The sequence below is a fragment of the Corvus hawaiiensis genome, chromosome 20 (genome assembly GCF_020740725.1).
Source record: "Corvus hawaiiensis isolate bCorHaw1 chromosome 20, bCorHaw1.pri.cur, whole genome shotgun sequence".
In the NCBI taxonomy this organism is placed as follows: domain Eukaryota; kingdom Metazoa; phylum Chordata; class Aves; order Passeriformes; family Corvidae; genus Corvus; species Corvus hawaiiensis.
The window spans coordinates 1,447,154-1,468,034 of NC_063232.1; the positions used below are offsets into that span (position 1 = coordinate 1,447,154).

General features: G+C 49.1%; 1 protein-coding gene across 8 annotated transcripts in view; it reads left to right on the forward strand.

Annotated features, from left to right (window-relative positions):
* The window catches only part of ACACA (acetyl-CoA carboxylase alpha), a 104,836-nt gene that overhangs the window by 20,126 nt on the left and 63,829 nt on the right, over positions 1-20,881 (forward strand). For all 8 annotated transcript variants that reach the window (XM_048324741.1, XM_048324742.1, XM_048324739.1 and 5 more), the window contains 21 exons: positions 428-534; positions 1,247-1,357; positions 1,482-1,691; positions 2,194-2,364; positions 2,989-3,150; positions 3,393-3,556; positions 4,342-4,492; positions 4,968-5,071; positions 5,566-5,647; positions 6,019-6,164; positions 6,797-6,947; positions 8,164-8,298; positions 8,674-8,820; positions 9,029-9,217; positions 9,749-9,849; positions 9,965-10,053; positions 11,068-11,192; positions 14,038-14,151; positions 15,638-15,751; positions 16,361-16,450; positions 16,868-16,986. In XM_048324741.1, coding sequence (XP_048180698.1) covers positions 428-534; positions 1,247-1,357; positions 1,482-1,691; positions 2,194-2,364; positions 2,989-3,150; positions 3,393-3,556; positions 4,342-4,492; positions 4,968-5,071; positions 5,566-5,647; positions 6,019-6,164; positions 6,797-6,947; positions 8,164-8,298; positions 8,674-8,820; positions 9,029-9,217; positions 9,749-9,849; positions 9,965-10,053; positions 11,068-11,192; positions 14,038-14,151; positions 15,638-15,751; positions 16,361-16,450; positions 16,868-16,986 — 2,782 coding nt within the window. The remainder of the gene's footprint in view (positions 1-427; positions 535-1,246; positions 1,358-1,481; positions 1,692-2,193; positions 2,365-2,988; positions 3,151-3,392; positions 3,557-4,341; positions 4,493-4,967; positions 5,072-5,565; positions 5,648-6,018; positions 6,165-6,796; positions 6,948-8,163; positions 8,299-8,673; positions 8,821-9,028; positions 9,218-9,748; positions 9,850-9,964; positions 10,054-11,067; positions 11,193-14,037; positions 14,152-15,637; positions 15,752-16,360; positions 16,451-16,867; positions 16,987-20,881) is intronic.

The window sequence follows — 20,881 nt, forward strand, 5'->3', positions numbered from 1 at the left end:
CTGTTTCCTAGAGTGCAGCTGATGCTCACAAGCTCATCTGGTACACCCAGGGCTTGGAGACTCCTGCTCTAATGGAAGGTGTTCCTGCCCATGGCAGGGCCTTGGAACAAGATGATCTTTAAAGTCCCTTCCAACCCAAAGCATTCCATGATTCTGTGTAGTCTTGGAGCCCATTCTCTACTTCCTTGGAAGCCCTCTGCAGTTTCAAAACACTATAAATAGCCTGCTTCTCACAGATAAATGGAGGAGGAGATAATGGGTTGGATGAAAACACTTGCTCCCCAGAAATCAGGAATGTCTGTTTACATTCTGCATTCTCCCTTCTCTACGTGCTCCCAGCCTGGTTCCTTTTGTCACCCCTGTCCTGCACGTGGCTTCTCACAGCCTGGCAGCACAAGGAGCTCAGAGGGTGATGTTTGTGTTTCAGGTCTTCGAGTGGACTGGCAGGAAAATGATCTCCAGAAGCGAATCCTGAATGTTCCTCAGGAGCTCTACGAGAAGGGCTACGTGAAGGACGCGGACGATGGACTGCGGGTGGGTCTGGGGAGCTCTTTGAGGGGTCAGAGAGCTGGGTTGAGCTTTCTCCTCATGGGAGCACAAACTGGAACCAGACTGCAGCCCCAGAGCTGGGTCTTGGAAATTGGGAAGTGATCATTCACATATCTTTGGCCCCAGCCTGCAGAATTAGGTGAGGATTAGCAGGCAGAGGCACGGTATGGGACCAAAGTTGTGTTGCATTAAAAGCTGTCATCTAGTTTTTGTTCAGTGCAGGAAGAAGGTGTTTTTAATAAAGACCCACAACCTCACACTTGACTCTGTCTTTTAAGTTTCTCCTTGAGGAAGATTTTTAGAATAAGAAATATTCCTGGCACAATACAGGATTGGGAGTTTTTCTTTGTGAAGAGCAGGAGTGGAGTGTGTGACTTTTCCATGTTTGCCAGCTTAATGATTTTCTGTATTATACAAAAGGTTTTCTGTGAGTTCGTAGATTTAATGGCATTGAAGCACTGACAAAAGATTTTGTGGTCACTCGGAGAGGTCAGAGTTCTCTGTAATCACAAAATCCCTGCTGATTTTTCCATCTACAGGCACCCTCTCCAACTGGGATATTTGGTTTCTATCCCATTGATTGTTAAATAGAGTCAGACATGGAGGCTTGGATGTGAATCAGTGGGGAAATAATGATCCTTTCACTGGATTCTGCTGCCTTTTTGTACTTACCCTGTTGTTCTGCCCATTTTGCCAGGCTGCTGAGGAGGTTGGCTACCCTGTCATGATCAAGGCTTCTGAAGGAGGAGGAGGGAAAGGAATCAGGAAAGTTAACAATGCAGATGACTTCCCCAGTCTGTTCAGACAGGTGACTTTTCCCACTGGTTGGTGCTGCCTTGTTCTAAATGTTCGGGCTGGGTGGTTCTGAGACACTCTGTCGATAATAGATCTTACAAAAGATGCTCTGCCTGTTCATTCTATCCCTGCTGTAGGTTCAAACTGAAGTCCCAGGCTCTCCCATCTTTGTGATGAGGCTGGCCAAGCAGTCCAGGCACCTGGAGGTGCAGATCCTGGCAGACCAGTATGGCAATGCCATCTCCCTCTTCGGCCGGGACTGCTCCGTGCAGCGCCGGCACCAGAAGATCATCGAGGAAGCTCCAGCCTCTATTGCAACCTCAGCAGTGTTTGAGCACATGGAACAGGTGAGAGTGGCTCTGCAGCTTCCCTTCCCCTGGCCGAGCTCCAGAGACAGGCAGGGCTTTGTATTTTTATTTTACATTACCCAGGGTTTTGCATTGTTGAATGTTTTAAAGGAGCAATATAGGGTTGTGTGTCTCGAACTGCTTAGTGTGGGCAGCCACTCACATTTCCACAGTGAGTCTCCCCAGAGCTCCCTTCTAAGCTGTGTGCCCTCCAAAAAGGGGAGGGAAGTGTGTTTTAAATGTGTGTTACCATATTAAAGGCAAGCTGCAGGAGTTGTAGGAGTTGCCTAATGATGAGTGTTGCAAATATTTGCTTCAAACTCTGCCTTCTGTAAACTGTAAATTGAATGGCTTGGGAATCAAAACTCCTGTGCCACGGGCTTTTCTCTGAGCAGTTTTTGGATGCTTCAGAATGCCAGCAAAAATCTGAAGTGGGTGTGGTGGATGAACAGAGAGAGCACAGGTAACTGGCAATGAAATATTCCTTTTTCCCGTGTCCCAGTGTGCAGTGAAGCTCGCCAAAATGGTGGGATACGTGAGTGCAGGCACTGTGGAATACCTGTACAGCCAGGATGGCAGCTTCTACTTCCTGGAGCTGAACCCACGCCTGCAGGTGGAGCATCCCTGCACGGAGATGGTGGCAGATGTCAACCTGCCAGCAGCGCAGCTCCAGGTGAGCACAGAAAATTGAATTTCTCATCTTTCAGTAGGTTCAGCAGTTGTTTGAAGTTCCCCAAAGCCACGAGGGCATCCCTCAGAGATTGTGTAGAGAGCAGCTGTTGGATGTGCTGTGGCTTGTCAGTCCCTTGTGTGTCCCCCCAAACTCCTGGCCCCCAACTTTGCAGCAGTGGGTGGATGCCACAGTCCCCTTGCACCTCATTAAGGCTCTGTGTGCTTTTCTACTTCCTTTTTGAACTCTATCTATAGAAAGGCCCCAATGAACAGGACAAGTGGGATTTTGCTGCATGAGGATGCAGCCTGCAGCTGGTTCTGCAGGTTACTCTCCCCACAGTTTCTAATTGCAAAATTCCACAGTTTCCTATAAACAATTAGGGCCCTTCTGTCTCACTGGGACCTCAGTATATTTTTAACAGGCCTAATGCGTGCCCATCCTCAGCTGACCTGGCACTGTCAGCTTTCCCTGGAGCCTCAATCAGTCAATGGAAAATACTGGCTGAAGGGCTTAAGGTGGATATTACACTGAGCTCAGTTGTCCTGGGAAATGGGAATGTTCAAGTCTGCGAGGAGAGAAACTTAGTGGTGGGGTTTTTTGAATACTTTTTTTTTTCCTCCTTAGATTGCCATGGGGGTCCCCCTGCACAGGATCAAGGATATCCGAATGATGTATGGAGTTTCTCCATGGGGAGACACAGCCATTGATTTTGAGAACTCAGCCCATGTCCCCAGTCCCCGTGGCCACGTCATCGCTGCCCGGATCACCAGTGAGAATCCTGACGAGGTGAGCCTTCAACTTCTGTGCTTGCTGCTCACCGTGGGCTTTACAGGCTCAGCCCCTGCTGCTGCTGCAAGTTTTGGCAGCAAATTTAAAAGATTCTTCCCTTACCTAACTTAGACTCTGCTTAGACACAGCCTGAACTAGTTTTACAGCACAAAGAGGTGTTCTCAAAGCCTTCAGAACCCTAATTCTGGATTATTCGCCTTTTCTTTAGGGTGTAGAGCAGTGTCTGTCTGTCTTTGCAGGGATTTAAGCCCAGTTCTGGCACGGTTCAGGAGCTGAATTTCCGCAGCAATAAGAACGTCTGGGGCTATTTCAGTGTTGCTGCTGCAGGAGGCCTCCATGAATTCGCTGATTCCCAGTTTGGTCACTGCTTCTCCTGGGGAGAGAATCGTGAAGAAGCCATCTCGTAAGTCAGAGATGTGGGAGAGCCTTGGGAATCGCTTGGGTTTGTCTTCTTTGATCCAAAGTGCCATGGCAAAACAAGGCTCCTTACCTCTAGGAGTTTTAAGAGAAATTTCCCTGTCTTTATCTAGTTTGCCATTTCGTGGTCAGGCTTCTCATCCTGTCTTGCTTTGCAATTCCACTGTGTTGCACCTACATTTCTGCACTTCTTGCTTAATTTTCTTTCTTTTTTTTTCCTTTCTGTTTCATCCCTGCCCTGTACACCTGCTGCTGGGGTATGGTACAGCTACCACAGTGTGAAAGTCCCTCTTTAAAGCATCCAGGTGAAGGCTTCCAACAGGAAAAACATTGCTAACCTGACTTACCAACGCTTCAGGATGGTTTGTAAACCATGGAGTGTCCTCTGTGGTGTGGGATTTTAAAGCATCTGGTCCTAAGGCCAGATGACTTGTCTGACCTGTCATCCACGTTTTTCATCCAGAGCCTTTCCCCAGTTCCACTCTGGGTGGGGTGGACACCACGTCTGTCTGTCTGTTGTACACCCCTGACATGTGGTAGGGGCCTGGGTGAAGATAGCAGGGGCAACTCCTGATCCCACTGAGCTGCTCTTCTTCACAGCAGCAGCAGGCTGAAGGAAATCAATGTCCCATTCCCAAACATTCCTGCAGGATTCTGCTCCAGTGCCTGTGCTCTTCTGCTCTGTCCTTCAGATGCTTTTCTGTCTGGAGCTGCCAGCTTGCCTGCTACCATTAGTATGGGATAGATAACAGGGCTTCTTTCCCCTTCCAGAAACATGGTGGTGGCTCTGAAGGAGCTGTCCATCCGAGGGGACTTCAGAACCACTGTGGAATACTTGATTAAACTGCTGGAGACAGAGAGCTTCCAGCAGAACCGCATCGACACGGGCTGGCTGGACCGGCTCATCGCCGAGAAAGTGCAGGTGCAGCTGCTCCCCTTGCAGGAACACGGATGGGAATGAGCAGGGGAAGGGGCTGGGTGCCTGCTGGTGCAAAGGGGTTTAGGAGTGGTGAATGTCCACTTAATGAATAAACATTTTCACTGGCATTACTTCTTACATGTATCGAAATCCCACGTCATCCCTGTTGGGGAAAGCTGGTCTTAGAGTTGTCCAGAAAAGCATTGAGAGCAGTGTTATGTTTGGAATCTGGGACAGATGACAGTGGGAATGTTGCTGGAACCTCAAGATTTGATCCAGGCAGAAGAAAATGTAGTTTCAAGGAGTTACAGAAATAATGGCTTCTATGGAGAGTTCACATGGCTGCTACACCAGCTTAATTTTAAAGAGAGGTTGGCCATGAACCAAAAATAGAGCTGAGGCTGGTGATTCTTCTAGCTGGGTGTTCAGATTGGGCTGAAGCTGGAGGAGGTGTGACTGTGTCTGTCCCCTGTTTTAGGCTGAGAGGCCTGACACCATGCTGGGGGTGGTGTGTGGAGCTCTGCACGTGGCTGACGTGAGCCTCCGGAACAGCGTCTCCAACTTCCTGCACTCCCTGGAAAGGTAAAAGTGCCAGCTCCTCTCTAGTAATGACTCCTAGTTTACAAGTCCAGTCTGGGAATGCTCAGGGCTTGTTATCTGCTGACTGTTCCCTGGCCCCAGGGAGCTGTTTATCCGCTGAGAAAACTGGCAGGTATCTGCATCTCCTCAAAATATCCCCCGCTGTCTGCACAGATTGCTCTGGTTTCTAGCAGAAGCTCCAGGAAATGGCTCAGGAACACCGAGTTCTTTCTCTGTGTGCTGCTAGGGCAGCACTGGGGAGTCTTGAATCACCCAGAAGTGAATGGAAAGGAGAGCAAAGCCGGCCTGTGTGGCTGGAGGGACTTTGACTTTGTCAAACTGATTTGTGTCTCTCCTAAGACAAGACTAAAAACCTACTCCCATCTCTCTGCTAGTGTTTCCCAAAGCCTTGCACGCATCTCTGAATCTCTTTGGACCCCTGGTAGCCTTTTGGTGGCTTGTGGAAGATCAGTTTTGTTTTGTACTTCCCTTTCCAGGGGCCAAGTCCTCCCTGCTCACACTCTGCTCAACACTGTGGACGTGGAGCTCATCTACGAGGGACGGAAGTACGTGCTGAAGGTACAGAGTGGGACTGACCCACCCTCCTGCCTCTGGGCTGGACATGGCTGTGTGCGCTGCTCTGGCCTAATCTTTGCACAGATTTGTACAGGGAATTACATCTGAGCAGGGTTTATTTTCTCTGCTTTAGTGGGTGAAGAAATTGGCACAGCCTCCTTTATGATAACACCCCTCACGTTGCTCCACTGCCATGTCTCTGTAAACATTTCAGCCTCTTGCTCTGAGGAGGGTGAAAATTACTTTATTGCAGGCAAAGACTACTAGGGGTTGACCAAAACTTCCAACTTGGAAAACTCTGGGAGTTGTGGCAACCAAGGCACTCAGTGCTGTGTTCAATTCACTGGATAATTCCCATTCTTGTGGATTTGCAGGTGACCAGGCAATCTCCCAATTCCTACGTGGTCATCATGAACAGCTCCTGTGTGGAAGTCGATGTGCATCGCCTGAGTGACGGGGGGCTGCTCCTCTCCTACGATGGCAGCAGCTACACCACCTACATGAAAGAGGAAGTGGACAGGTAGCAACCTGTACAGGTTCATGTTTAGCATTTACACAGCCAAAAGGAGGTGTATTTGTAACTTCCTGCTTCCCAAAAGATCAGCTGGGAATGGAGTTCTCTCCTAGAAAGAGTTTACCAGATGTACTGTGGGTGAGTTCTAGGACAGCAGATCTTAGCTACTGTCAGAAGAAGGATCTGGCTGTGCACCACGTGGAGTCCATATTCCTCTTCTTGGTCCTTAAAAGTGACTTTTGGAATTGTAAAAACCAAAAAAACCAGAATCTGAGTCTTTAAAATTCTTGATCCTCCTCAGCTGCCTTAGAAATAGACAAGTTGTACTGTTTCAGTGCATCCCCTCAAAATTCCCTGCAAGGATCATAAGCAGTAAGGGCAGTAAAGGGCATCCCCAGGTCTGGAATGTGAACTCTGCCCCCTCTGCTGTGTTATCTTCTGGGAAAATTAATGGATCTGTTCCGGAGGACAAAGAATTTGGGTAACTTTCTGGGTTTGAATCTCCGCCTCTGAGTTGGTTGAGCTGTTCTCCTTTAGTTTTGTTTCGAAGTAGAATAGGGAAAGGGAGACTGGATTTTCCCCTTCCCATGCCTTCCCCAAGGAGTTCTGTTGCACTGACCTGTCCTGTTCTTCCCTAGGTATCGCATCACCATTGGGAACAAGACCTGTGTGTTTGAGAAGGAGAACGATCCCTCCATCCTGCGCTCGCCTTCTGCTGGGAAGCTGATCCAGTATGTGGTGGAGGATGGGGGACACGTGTTTGCAGGCCAGTGCTTCGCAGAAATTGAGGTAAAAGTCTCAGAGAACTGCCCAGGCTGCCCAGGAAAAAGCTCAGGGGGAGGGATGTTGGATGCTTTGGGGCTGGGAGGTAAGCGTGAGGGATAATTCAGAGTATTTCATTTACAAATTTTAACCTGAACTAAAGCAGGAATCATCAATGAGAGTGATGAGGTGGGGAAGAAATTACTTAACAGCTGAAGTTTGAGTGAAATTAATGACTGTGCACCAAGTGATGAGCAAAATTTCTCAGCAGTGAGACCGCGGTTGTCACCTTCCTGTGATTCCAGAGAAGCTGGGATCCGTGTGTTACCTAGCTGTGGTGAAGAAGGCCTTCTCCTTGTAGTACTGACACAGAGTTACATGCTGGGATGAAGTAACAAACTAAGAGTTCTCTGATTAGCTGATCATTTATTGGGTTGATCCCATAAGTTAATAAGTATCACTCCTCCCTTCTCCCTGGCAAGTTACTTAACTCTTACCTAGGAGGAGGATGAGCAATTTCTGCATCTCCATGAGGAAAGCACAAGGGGTTGTGTAGGAGTGTGTGGCTCAAAACAGATTTGAGGGAGGGGAGGGTGTGTGATGACAGAGGGGCAATTAAACCAGTTGGGGACAATGTGTAGGAGAAAAATATCAAGACAGAGATCCAGCTGTTTTATGTAAGAGCTTTTGCACTGCAACAGGTCATGGCTAAGAAGGAACCACCCACACAATCCCTGTGGAGCACAGCAAGGGTAAAACCAAACTGGCTCCCCCATACCCAACCCTACTGCTCCAAAGCTCCCATGGTTGATCTAAGGAAGCATTTCTATCTGGGAAGAGATGTCTGAGGGCTCTAGAAAGTGATCCTGGTTCCCTCTGCTTGAAGTGAAGGTGTGGCTGTAGCCTTTGAGAGGAGCCTTTGGGATGCTGCAGTAAATTGTCTGCTTTGTTCATTGTGCTGAGTGTGGGACCTTCCCGAGTCCCTCTTGGTTCAGGCAGTGTGGGCAGTGATGTTCCTGAAGTTCCTGCCACACTATTTTGTGGCCAATTATTTTGTTATCCCATTCACTTTAGTGTCTGGGTTTCATTCCCAATGTCTGTGCTTGTAAGTTTTTGGAAACACCTGAGTGCCAGAGGTGCTCATGCAGGTCTCTCTGTGGTGGGACACTGGCTGCTGGCTCCCAAAAGTAGAACCATTCTGGGCACATGGAGCTGAGTGTGTGACCTGTTTTCCGTGCTACAGGTGATGAAGATGGTGATGACGATAACAGCAGGAGAATCGGGCTGCATCCACTATGTCAAACGCCCAGGGGCTGTCCTGGATCCAGGCTGTGTGATTGCCAAGCTCCAGCTGGATGATCCCAGCAGGGTTCAGCAGGTGAGGAGCTGCAGAAAGCACAGATGTCAGTGGGATTTTAATAGGGGGGTGATGTCGAGAGTGGTACGAGATGGTCCAGTGAACCAGTTTCCCATTTGTGCATTGTACTGGAATTGTCACTTCACTGTTTTTGTTTGTCTCAGATGAGGACTGGGACTGAGATTCCTCTCTCTCTCTCTAATTCAGGCTAAGCTTATCTACCATTCTTGCTCTCTGCTTACCTCAGTAATATTGTGGGGATGTATCTTTCAACCAAGTGCATTTCCCACTCTGGGAATCCTTGCAAGTTCAACCTTGGCTCCAGTGGAGGGCAGCTGGCTGTTCCCCATGGCTGGTGCCCCACAGGAGGGTCAGTGAGGCTGTTGCTTGTTGCAGGCTGAGCTGCACACGGGTACCCTGCCCCAGATCCAGAGCACGGCGCTGCGGGGCGAGAAACTGCATCGCATCTTCCACTACGTGCTGGACAACCTGGTCAACGTGATGAACGGGTACTGCCTGCCAGAGCCCTTCTTCAGCAGCAAGGTACTGGGGGCTGCTTCTTCCAGATCCAAAACACAAAGTTCTTGCAGCTCAAGGCAGGGTTGGGCAGTTCTCTGCCACAGCCAGAGGACCCCGAGTCAGGGCAGCACCCATGAGATGGGATGTTGGACATCACCCCTTTCCTTTTTATCCTTTTTGCTGTTTATTCTCTTCTTCATGCTTGTCTTCCCACTGTCTTGTCTCTCTCTAGGTGAAGGGCTGGGTTGAGCGATTAATGAAGACCCTGAGGGATCCATCTCTGCCCCTGCTGGAACTTCAGGACATCATGACCAGCGTTTCTGGACGGATCCCACCCAACGTAGAGAAGTCCATCAAGAAGGAGATGGCCCAGTATGCCAGCAACATCACCTCGGTCCTCTGCCAGTTTCCCAGCCAACAGGTGACCAACCACACCTCTGTGGAGGAATAAAAATTGGTTTGTGTTGGGGCATGGAGAGAGAAAGTTCCTTTAGATTACATGGAGCTTAATTGAACCTGAAAGGTGTGTTTGAACACGGGGTCTTCATGTGAAAGACACTTGCCTGTGTCACCTCAAGGCTTGTCTCCTGGGCCTGTGCTGAAGGGTTCGTGTTCCCTGCTCAGTACAGCTTTAAACAGGCACTTTGGAAACACTTTAATCTTAGCAGTGGCCTTGTGGGCATTTATTTGTTTGCTTTTTGTCTAGTACATGTGCTGGAGTGCAATTTGTGGTGCCAGTGTTAGCTCAAAAACCAATGACTGCAGCCAAGGGAGGCCTGGTTGGGTAAGGAGATGTTGGAAGCTGATTTCTCCACCCTGTGATACCGTGCATTGATTTTTGTCACTGGCAGGTCATGAACTTCCTTTGCTGGAGTCTGCTGGGGCTGTGGTGTGTCTCTGCTGGTTGTCCAGCCCATCCAGGACTGGGATGTCATGTGCTTTTCCCTTTCAGATTGCCAACATCCTGGACAGCCACGCAGCCACCCTGAACCGCAAGTCGGAGCGCGAGGTTTTCTTCATGAACACGCAGAGCATCGTGCAGCTCGTGCAGAGGTCAGCCATTCCCAGGGGGTCCTGCAGGACAGGAGCTGCCCCCAGCAGGGGTGGCAGGGGTTCTGTGTGCATTCAGCCTCACTCAGCGCTGGGTTTGGTGCCTTTGCCTCTGCAGGTACCGCAGTGGGATTCGGGGCCACATGAAGGCCGTGGTGATGGACCTGCTCCGGCAGTACCTGAAGGTGGAGACTCAGTTCCAGCACGGTGAGTCCCTGAGCACATCAAGGGTTTGATTTCTGAAGGAGTCATATTTGGTCCCAGAAAGTCCATGTGGGCCCTTTGGAGAAGGTTTGCTCTCACTTTGTGCTGAGGGTGAGCTGCACAGGCTTGCTTTTAAGGGTTTGCAGTCAGCCTGGGTTTTGTAGAGAAGCTTCTGTCCCCAAAGCTCAGCTGAAGCTGAGAGGTGAAATCAGTGCCTTGCACTGCTGTATCCAGGCACAAGATGGCAATGAAGCCCTGGCTGATTCCGAGGCTCTGGCTCTTACAGGTAGTTCTGATTCCGCTCTTCTTTTGTCCTGCTCCATTACCTGCCCCAGCCTAATGGTACTGCAGATTCATTTCCACTTCAATTTGCTGGAAGCAGAGGATGGTGCAAGGCTTTTTGCTGTTATTTCATTTTGGTTGTCATTTGAATGAAAGTCTGAGCTCCCTATTCCTCTCTCAGTATTGCTCACAAAGGAGGCATTTGGTGCTGGAGCTGTTGATTAAGAGAGGGATGTTTGAATTAAAGTTTGCAGTAGGTGATGGTGGGAATGCTTTCTTCCCAAATTGATTGTGTGGACCATAGAATGACAGACTGGTTTGGGTGAAAGGGACCTTAAAGCTCATTTCATTCCACCCTTGCCATGGGCAGGGACACCTTCCACTGTCCCAGGCTGCTCTAAGTCCTGTCCAGCCTGGCCTTGGGCACTTCCAGGGATCCAGGGGCAGCCACAGCTGCTCTGGGCACTCTGTGCCAGGGCCTGCCCACCCTCACAGGGAGGAATTTTTTTCTAATATCCAGTCTAACCCTGCTGCCTGTCAGCGTGAAGCCATTCCCCCTTGTCCTGTCACTCCATCCCTTGTAAATGGTTTCTCTCCATCTTCCTTGTCGGCTCCCTTCAAGCCAAGGAGATTCTCCAAAAATACGTGTAGAAAAATAAAGACACATCTAGTAACTTGTACTCCTTGCCACAGAGGTGTGAAGACTGGGAAAGAAATGTGCATTTCTGCCTGCAGGTCACTATGACAAGTGTGTGTTCACCCTTCGGGAGGAGAACAAGAGTGACATGAACGCGGTGCTGAACTACATCTTCTCCCATGCCCAGGTCACCAAGAAGAACCTGCTGGTTACAATGCTCATTGTAAGTGTCTGATGCTTGCTTTCTCTCTTTCCCTCTTTCTCTCTCTTTCTTTCCTTCTCTCTCTCTCTCTTTCTCTCTTTTGTCTTTTATTTTACAAACATAATGTTGTCTGTTACTGCCAAAAATACATCCAAAGTAGCCATCCACGAAATAACTCCCCAAAGCAAAGAAAGTGTCATAATTTTCCTAGACCGAGGCTGGGTTTCTTAAATTCTCATCTGTAAGGATGATGTAAGGACCCTGGCATTCTTTCTTTCTGGCTCTCCTTTTTCCCCCCTTTTTTTTCCCCCTTTCCCTTTTTGGTGTGTGGTGTGATTGTAAGTAACGCTTGCCTTAAGAATCTCATTATTTGAACACGGAGCCATATTTCCTCTGAGAATTCTGGAGTAGCTTTGAGCCGGGGCTGTTCATTTCTCAAGTAATCACGCTGGCGTGATGGAGAGAGAAAATGGCAGCTGTTCACAGCTCAGGCCTTCAATTTTCTTCAGAGTCCAGTCACTCAAGTGTGTAATTACACGGGAGTGCCGGCGAGGCGTTAGCCCTTGTCAGAGAGCTGGGCTGAGGCTTTGCTGCTGCCTTTGCCAATCAGTGCAGGCAAAGCCAGTGCCTGGCTTTAGTTTGTTGTTGTCATCCTCATGATTCCTTGCTAAAATGGGCCTGGAAGTTTGGGTCTGGTTTGTCACCTCGTGTGGGCCGTGCCTCGCTGGCTCTTGGTGCTGGCCATGTGAGGGAGCTAGGGGCGTGTGGGGAGACCTCAGAGAGCCTCAAAGAGGTTTCCTTGGCCCTTCCTGTTGGGTCATTCTTCCCAGCACCACTGCCACTTACTTCTGCACAAGTAAAGGCCAACCTCCCAGTTTGCCAGGACTTGAAGCACCTTCTCACTCATGGCTCTTCACATCCCCGTGGCACGTTTGGTGTCACCACGGTGAAGGCTGAGGTGTTTTATGGGTGCCCAAGCTGTTTGTGTGGGGTGGGGTAAGTCTGTCCTCCAAGGGCAGCCTCGCTGCCTGTGTGGCTGTTATTGATGTGTCCCAGGAATCCATTATTAACCAGGGGCTCTGAGGATGGCTTTAGTAATGGTCTTATGCTGCCATCATTCACCTTTTTTAGCCAGCAGGCGCTGGAGGCAGGGTGGGAACTGCTTCATCCTTCATACATCTGTTGAAATATGGTGTGATTTGTTGTTGTATGTTCATTTTCTGTGCTTAACTTATGCACGTCCTGGCCTGAACAGGATGGAATGGCTGCTGGCATGGCAGGGTCTCGTGTCCTGTCGCGTTTCTGTTCCCTGGAGCAGCAACATAACAACACCCAGGAGTTTGTGTTTGAAATCCAGAAAAGGCAGTTCTTGAATTATTCACTGTGAACCCCCTCAGTGTCCTGGAGTGGATAAATGCACAGAACTTTCTTTGGGGACAATCGCACTCATGTTTGGTGGCCCAGGACTGGTCAGGAGGAGACAGCAGTCTAATCAGAGTTTGGAGCTCAGATGTTTTCTCAGTGGTTTGAGTACGGTCTGTGTCCCTGGAGAGCTGTGTCACCATTCCTAGAGGTGCTATCATGCCTGAGTGGGGCTGGAGAGAAAGGGATCAAGGGCAGTGGGAGGGAAAAGCTGTTGAGCTCTGGAATCTCGTGGAGCTGTTGTTTAGTTAGTCACTCTATGGGACTTTTGTATTACCTGGTTTTGGTTTTTACTTCATTTTCCCTGGCAGGTTTGTCAATCCAGCCTGCTGCACAGAGGTTTCCCCTTATTGTTCTATATTTCTTGGATCTTCAAATGTCCTCTTCTGGTCTGTAGGTGTTTAAGATCTCTTTAAACTTTAAGGAACCAGCTCTTTCCTGTGGCAAATCCCTGTTTCATCTCACATTTCCCTCCTATGATTAATTTATCAAGACAAGCTGTTAAGTGCTGTGTGGAAGAAGCATGTTAGAGGCTCCTAGAGGGTTTCCAGCTTTGGGGTAGGAGGGAAGAGGCTCACAAGAAGTGTTGAAGACTGTGGGATTACTCATGGGAATTGAAACTATTTTTGGAAGAAAGCCTTTACTGTTTGCATTTTTTTGAATGGAGGAATTCAGAAGAGTTTTGGAACAGCATTAACACTGGAAGTTATGCTCTTCAGTTTTGTTGTTTTATCCAGCCAATTTAGACAGTAAGGTAAGCTTGTGGATTTCCTCAGATCTACGATTCTCTGGTTAGAAGAAATATTATGAGTCAGTCATGTACCATGACAGTACATTATTCATGGGTTTAGTTGGCTTTGCTTAGCCTTGTCAGAGTAATGACAGATCTTCTTTCTGGTGTTGGCTGAAGCTGCACAAAGTTTGTGGGTGGTTTGTGGTTGTGGAGCTGTGGAGACTTTCGGGGTTTGAGGTGTTTTTTATGTGGATGTCAGGAGGTTCTCTGGCAGTGTAACTCTGGTTGCCCTTCATGGCGACCTTTACATGCTCCACAAGGTGTCTGGCTACAATTTATGCTCTTTGAATTTTGCATTGGTGCTAGGAGAAACTTCTGGTACAAACCTGAAACAGGGTAATGGGAAATGGTTTTCTGAGTCTCTCTGACAAGTCAGCATTTCTCACGTGTTTGGGTGCCAAACATGTGCTACAAATAGGGGGATGGGAGATGGTGCCTGTCCCTTCTTTCACCTTTTATTTATGTGTGTAAAATTGCTGAATACTGAATATTTGTATCCTTGTCAGCACAGGATAATTCAGGTCGGGACTTTTGGGGATGGTGTGGTCCTGCTGTGAGTGTGTGCTCATATTCCAGGTTCAAACTCCTTTGAGGGAGTACAGATGATGTTTTCCCTCTGTTCTAAGCATTTCCTGTTCTCTCTGCTCCCAGGACCAGCTCTGTGGCCGTGACCCCACCTTGACAGACGAGCTGATCAATATCCTGACAGAGCTGACCCAGCTCAGCAAGACGACCAACGCCAAGGTGGCCCTGCGAGCCCGGCAGGTGAGGGATCCCTGCCCGGATCCCTCCGGGCTGCTCCCGCCTGGAGCTCACCCCTTTGGGAAATCCATATCTCCTGCTGTTCATTTTGATCACTGTGCAAGTGGGGAGAGCAGGTTACTGTGAGCAGCACTTTGACAGTCAAACAATTAACAGTGATTAACCGTGGCGACAGGCAAAGATTGCAGTGCATTCCCAATCACTGTAATATTTAAATTTAACACGCGTTCCGTTGTCCCTGCTCCTCCAAAAAGTTTCGTCTGGCTCACACAGGAGTTAACTGGGAGTAGCCCATGGTTTGTATGATGGAGGAAGTGGAAATGCATGGTTACTGTGGTTTTTGGTGGCTTTGGCATCTGCAAACCTGACCAGCACAGGCTGCCTGGATTGTGCAGGAACAGCCAGGACGTGCTCTCCAGGTTCCTCAGCTGCCTTACAATCCTTGTGGATCCACGTGTGCAGAGAACAGGGAGAGCCATTTACACAAGAACCAGATGTTCTTTGCAGCTGCTGAGGAATTATCACACAGAATTATGCTGGCCTTTTGTAAGTTTTCTTCCCTCTCTGAGTTGTGCTTTGACAATTTTGTTTTAACCTGGAAATAATTGGAAAAACTCTTGATGCTGTCAGTTCCAAGAGTCCGGTACAGAACGAATTTGAATGTCACACAGGCACCCAGATACTGTTGTGAGCTTCCTCTTCAGCAGTTCAGTTTAACCCTCCCTCTGTTGCCAGGAAGGAGTGAGAGGGCGCAGTGGTTTCCTGATAACGCTGACCCCAGGGTCTGATCACTCCTCTCACTCCACAGTCCCTATCTCCAGCCTAAAAGTCTAAAGCAGGAAAGCTCACACTTTGGAGGTCTCTCCTTTTATTTCAAAGCTTGGCTATTGAAAACGAACAGGATGTTTGAAGCTGCTCAGTGACCTTCTGTTTCCTTCAGGATTGTGTTTGTGTCCTTGAACCATTCTGCTATTGAACCTCCCCACAGCAACCGGGGATGGTGCTGCAGTTCTTGTGTTGCTCTTCCACTTCATTTTCCCTGCAAGCTGCTTCCATTTCTTCCCTCTGCTTCCTTTGTGTTGGGCATTTAATACCTGGCAGTGGTGTCTGTTTGCTGCCCTGCTTGGGAGCAGAGCGTGGCTCTGGCGTGGGCCTCCCCACAGCTGCTGCCTGCCAGCTCTGCTTCCCAATTACCAGCCGGGCAGGCAATCCCTAGGACTAGCAGCTCTGCACTGCTAAATCACATGCACTGATGGAACTTGATTGAAGCTGTTCCCTTTCTCTATGGGGAATTGCCAATAATACAAACGGAGCAGATTACACAAATGAGGCCAGGGAGGGGAGAGGGTTTGCGGCGTCGCGCGGGTGCCGCAGAGAGAATCTGGCTGCCTCTTCAGGGATGGAGCTGGCTGGTTCTGCCTGGAGGTGGCAGCCCCCTGCTGATGGCCCAGCGTGGCTCCTTTTTCTGACATTGCCTGTGTTTCCCCAGGTTCTCATTGCTTCCCACCTGCCCTCCTATGAGCTGCGTCACAACCAGGTGGAGTCCATCTTCCTGTCGGCCATCGACATGTACGGGCACCAGTTCTGCATTGAGAACCTGCAGGTACCCACCAGCCTTCCCTCCTTGGCTCCCTGCTTCCTTCTCACTGACCTTCATGTCCCAAGGTCCTTGTGGCTTTAAGTTGTATTGGTCTGGTGTCCAGCTTTCCCCTGTTTTTTGTTTTCATCCCTATGCCGATGTCGGAATCACCTCATGCCAGTTCTGCACCTTCCTCACAGGGGACAGCGGAGGAGAGGGGCTGGTTCCTCCCTCTGGTCACCAGACATGAGGAAATGGAGTTTGGGGGGACATTCAGATTGGACATTAGGGAAAGGTTCTTCCCCCAGAGGCTGCTGGGCACTGCGCAGGCTCCCCATGGAATGGGCACAGCCCCGAGGCTGCCAGAGCTCCAGGAGCGTCTGGATGAGCTCCTCCCATATGGTCTGGTTTTGGGTGGTTCTGTGAGGAGCAGGGAGTTGGACTCAGTGATCCCTTCCAACTTCAGGTTTTCTGTGGTTTAATATAAAAAAGTCATAATCCTTCATGAATAACAGCAAAAGCTCAGAAATCAGAACTAGCCAGGCTTGATTTGGGTTTTTTTCTTTTTTTGCCTGATCCTGGTTGCAAGACAGAGTTCTCTTTTAAACCTCTGCTTAATGTGATCTTTTCTAGAAACTCATTTTGTCTGAGACATCCATCTTTGATGTGCTTCCCAACTTTTTCTACCACAGTAACCAGGTGGTAAGAATGGCAGCTTTGGAGGTAAGTTTATTCCCATTTAAAAATAATAGTATTTTTAATTTTTCTGTGGATTTGGTTTGTTTTGAGCACTGCCACCCTGCAAGATCCAAGAGAGCTGTAGGTTATGTGTAATTGTCTGTGCTTGGAATCTGGCATTTAACGGCACTAACATTGATAACTGAGTGAAATTTCAAAGTCAAGTTATATTTGTGTGAAGACTGAGGTGGTTGAAGGGAGAAGGTGAAGCTGCTGTCAGAGGACATGATCACAATCCTGATGGTTCTGGCCTTCCTCAAAGAATAGCTTTAAACTCTGGTTGAGTTAGAGTTTATCTAGCTGCTCATTTGGAGGTATCTGTTGAGTTTTTAATACTTTTGAGGTCTCTGGTGTGTTATTTGCCCTCAGCCCAGTGCAGCTGATGGAGTTCTCTGTCCCCAGGTGTACGTTCGGAGGGCCTACATTGCCTACGAGCTAAACAGTGTCCAGCACCGCCAGCTGAAGGACAACACCTGCGTGGTGGAATTCCAGTTCATGCTGCCCACCTCCCATCCCAACAGGTCAGATCACCTGCCTCTGGAATTGGAGATTCAGGAGGGGCTTGTCCTGCCCTGGCAAGGAAAACTTGCAGTGGGATTGGTGGAGAAAAGGGGTTCATTTAAGCATGATACAGTTTTCATGTATTTTCTGGTTTTTAACTTCAGCTTGGGGAGTAACTTATCTCTAGAATGTCAGTTCTAGCTGAATCCTGAGCCTCCCAGAAAATGCAGTTCCAGACAGAATAATCAATTAATTGGAATCTTAATGCAGAACAGTCAAACAGTCTCTGTGCTCTTCCTGCCGGCCCTTTCTAACTGTCTGTGTGGCTCTACTTCTCCTTCCTGGCTTTGCTGGATAAGGTGACATCGTTTATAGCACACGATTTTTTGACAGAGCAGACCAGGATGAGAGCTTTATATAAAATTCTGGGGTTGGCATAGTTTGATTTTCAGGCAGTTTTGCATTTCTTGTGACTACGACCAAAAGCATCAACTCTTGCTGCCCAGAGAAGGGTGGCATCTCTTATTCATTTAAAAAAAAGAAAACTTGGTTATCAGAACTTACAGGAACATTGAATCAGAGTGGTTTGGGTTGGAAGGACCTTAAAGCTCATCTCCTTCCAACCCCTTGCGCTGGAGCAGGTTGTTTCTGGGTGTCTGTGGGGTCGGTCTGTCCCGTGTTCTCCCCAGGAGGGTGGTGGAGCTGACGCTTGGGTTCATTCCCTGCTGGCTCCGAGGTCGCAGTGAGTCCCCTTGGCCGCCGGGTGCCACTGTTGGTCCGTGCCGGGCACCGCGGCCCTTTCTCCCTCTTTTGTCTCCAAACATCTTTTCCCTGGTTTTATTTTTGGTGGGGTCCAGTCTCGCTTCATTGAGAATCCATCAGTACCTTTTATGAAATGGTTTTCAGAATCTGGTTTGCTGGAAATGAATGGCTGTCCCCAGCCGGCCCCACCAAGCACTCCTGGTACAAATGGGACATGTTTGGGCTCATCTGGTCCCTACATTTCTAGAATATTTGTAAATAATTGCATACTATTTTTAGTACCCCTTTATAATGCTCTCTTCCACCCTTCATTCTCCTCCGTTTCTTCTCTGCTGGCCTCAGTTACCTTTGTTGCTCGGGGATTTTTGGCCTGCCAGTGCTGGCCACTGCTCTGCTCTGTGCACAGGCTTAATCAGACAAGGTCAGCTGGAAGAGGAGAGACATTCCCTGCTCCAGGAACAGCTCTTTGTCCCGAAATCTCCTCTCCCCTTACACTGAATTGGCTGGGACAATGTTCTGAGCTCAGTTCTGCTCCTCAGGCTGCTGGGTGATGGGAAATGCAGCGTGTTCCTTGTGCAGAGGGAAGCAGGGTCGGGGGCAGGTTCAGCCCTGCAGGGGCAGGGGCAGCTCCTTGGAGGTGCCTCCAGCTGCCAGGGATGAATTTGGCTGCTGGTGCTTGAGGCAGCTTCTTGCTCTCCCTCTGGGGTGGCTGGAGGGTGCCCAGGGGGAAGCACAGGGTGCCCAGGGGCTGCTGGTGGCACAGGTGTTTGGGTTTAAGGAGCTCTGAAGCCACACCTGGTGTTAAATTCAGGACATGGAAATCTCAAAACTCTGACATTGTCCTGCTCAAGTCTTCTTTGTTGTTCTTGACCATGGTCTGTGTTCATCACGTGCTTTTCTGTATCTTTCGTAGCACAAATTCTTAGGCTGAAAAGTGAAAAACGCATTCCAAGGGCAAATCCCAAAGCCAAAATATCCCAAAATGTCCCTCGAGGCTCTGCAGGGCTGGTGAACCAGGAGCAGATGCCAGAGAGCCCTGAGGAGAGCATTCCCTCTGGGAGATGCTGTTGTGTGATGCCACACATTTTTCACTACCTCCTCTGATATTTTTAAACCCTGGTCCCCTTTGTGAACCTTTGAGAGCCCAATTTTACTGAAGCAATATTCACGTAGAGAAAACAGCAAACTGATAATGGTTTAAATTCTAATTAGGTTTTAAAATTTATGTTTAAATGCTTTGTTATTGGTATTTAACCCTGCTATGCCTTTACTTACTTGTGGCAGAAACAATCCCAGTCACTCTTGAGCTGCCTGATCACAGCTCAGGCTCAGACTTTGTATTTTTGGCCATGGAAGGATTGCCATCAGCTGCCCACAGGGAAGCAGAGAGGACAGAAAAGCTGTTAAATCTGCTGACAAAGGCACAGAAGTGCAGCCTGCTCCTGGTGGGTTTTGTGGGCAGAAACTGTTCGGGGAATTATTTGTTTAAATTAACAGAAAATGTCCTAATGTAAGAATCCCCACTGAATGGCAAGGGAAAGTCACAGGGAGAAAAATAGCTTCTAATGGGAATCACAGAGGGCTTTATGGATCCATCAGCACTCCTTGTGCCCGGTGCAGGGCAGATGAGGAGTGTGGTGTCACCATCTGGCAGCAAATGGGGTTTGTGAGCCCTCTCCGAGCAGAAATCCAATCTGGAGGCTTGGATCCAAGGGGATCTCTGGGATGCCAATGGCCACACGCTGCAGAGGGGACTGCAGACAAGTGCTGAGTGCAGAGCCTTGCCTGGGGATAACCTGCCTCGTGCAGAGGCCTGGGGAGAGGAGATGGGAGGAAGAAATGAGCCCTGTTTGGAGCTGTGCTTTGCTCCCCGCTTGTTCTGCCAGCCCTGCTGAGCTGGGAAGCGGTGGAATATTGACTGGTGCTCAGAGAGTTCAGCTGCCTTTGTGAGGATGGCAGCCCAGGTGACAGACACTGAAAGGCCTTTCTGAGGTGTTCGTGAAACAGGCCTTGCCTAATCTTAGCTTAAAATCTTCTGTTCAAAGAAACATTGTGTGTGGAGGAGAGGGAATTATAGTGCTTTTTCAACAAAAGTATTTCTTTCTAATCCCCTCTCCTCTCCTGCTTTCCAACAGCCTTTCTTATGTGTGAAGCTGTAAGGTTTAAATTAAACTGGGACATTGTCTGCTGTAGCCAGCTCTTGCTGCTGCCCTGCTCCTCCCAGAGCCCTGCTCCTCCCTTCTCTCCAGCTCCCCCAGCCAGGGTGTTCAGCTGCTCCCTTGATCCCCCCTTCCCCAGTAACAGATGTGCTGGAGGACCAGGAGGGAAGAACTCAGAGGCGAATGTGCTCCCACAGAACAGATCCCTGTTTTTGTCAGAGCTGGATGTGCCCCATGTGTCAGATGCTGAGGCAGGTGCTGGCAAGGAGACTTAGAGGTGCTGGCTATATCCTGATTTTGGGATGTGGCAGGGATAGCCCAGGGCTCTACCTTCTGCTTTGTTGAGCCCCAGAGGAAACTGAAACACAACCCAGCCTGTTTTGGTCCCTGTTGCCTCAGCCATGCCTTCCCAACCCCTCTGGGCACTGAGCCCACACCTTTCCTCTGTCCCATGGAACACCCCCAGCTGCCACATTTGGCCTTGAGATGTCCTGAGGGAGCTTGGACCAGGATGTACCATTGGAAGGAGGAAGTGAGGAAGGTTTTAGCACTGCAGATGAAGTTTTGATGATGAGCCTGCTTAGCTGTAAGGCAAGTGTGACTTTGGGGACTGGACAAACGAGATGTCTGATACCAGCTCACCCTGCTTGCCTCTGGAGCCGGGAATGCACACACTCAGCAAACCTGGATGTAGAGGCAAATGCCTTGTCTGGGTTGAATTCATTCTTGGGACTGCATCCTGTTGTCCGTGGTGCTTCCAAGGGTGGAATTCAAGCCTAGGTGTGAGTTGCTCTGTATTTCATCAACATCACCAAACCACAGAATGGCCAGGGGTGGAAGGACCTCAAAGCTCATCTCATTCCACCCCTGCAGTGGACAGGAACACTTTCCACTAGACCAGGTTGCTCAGAGCCCCATCCAAGGGTATTCCCATCAGTATAAATGTCTCAACGATCTTGTGCTTGGTTTTGCCTGGAATCTCCTCCCTCTGTGC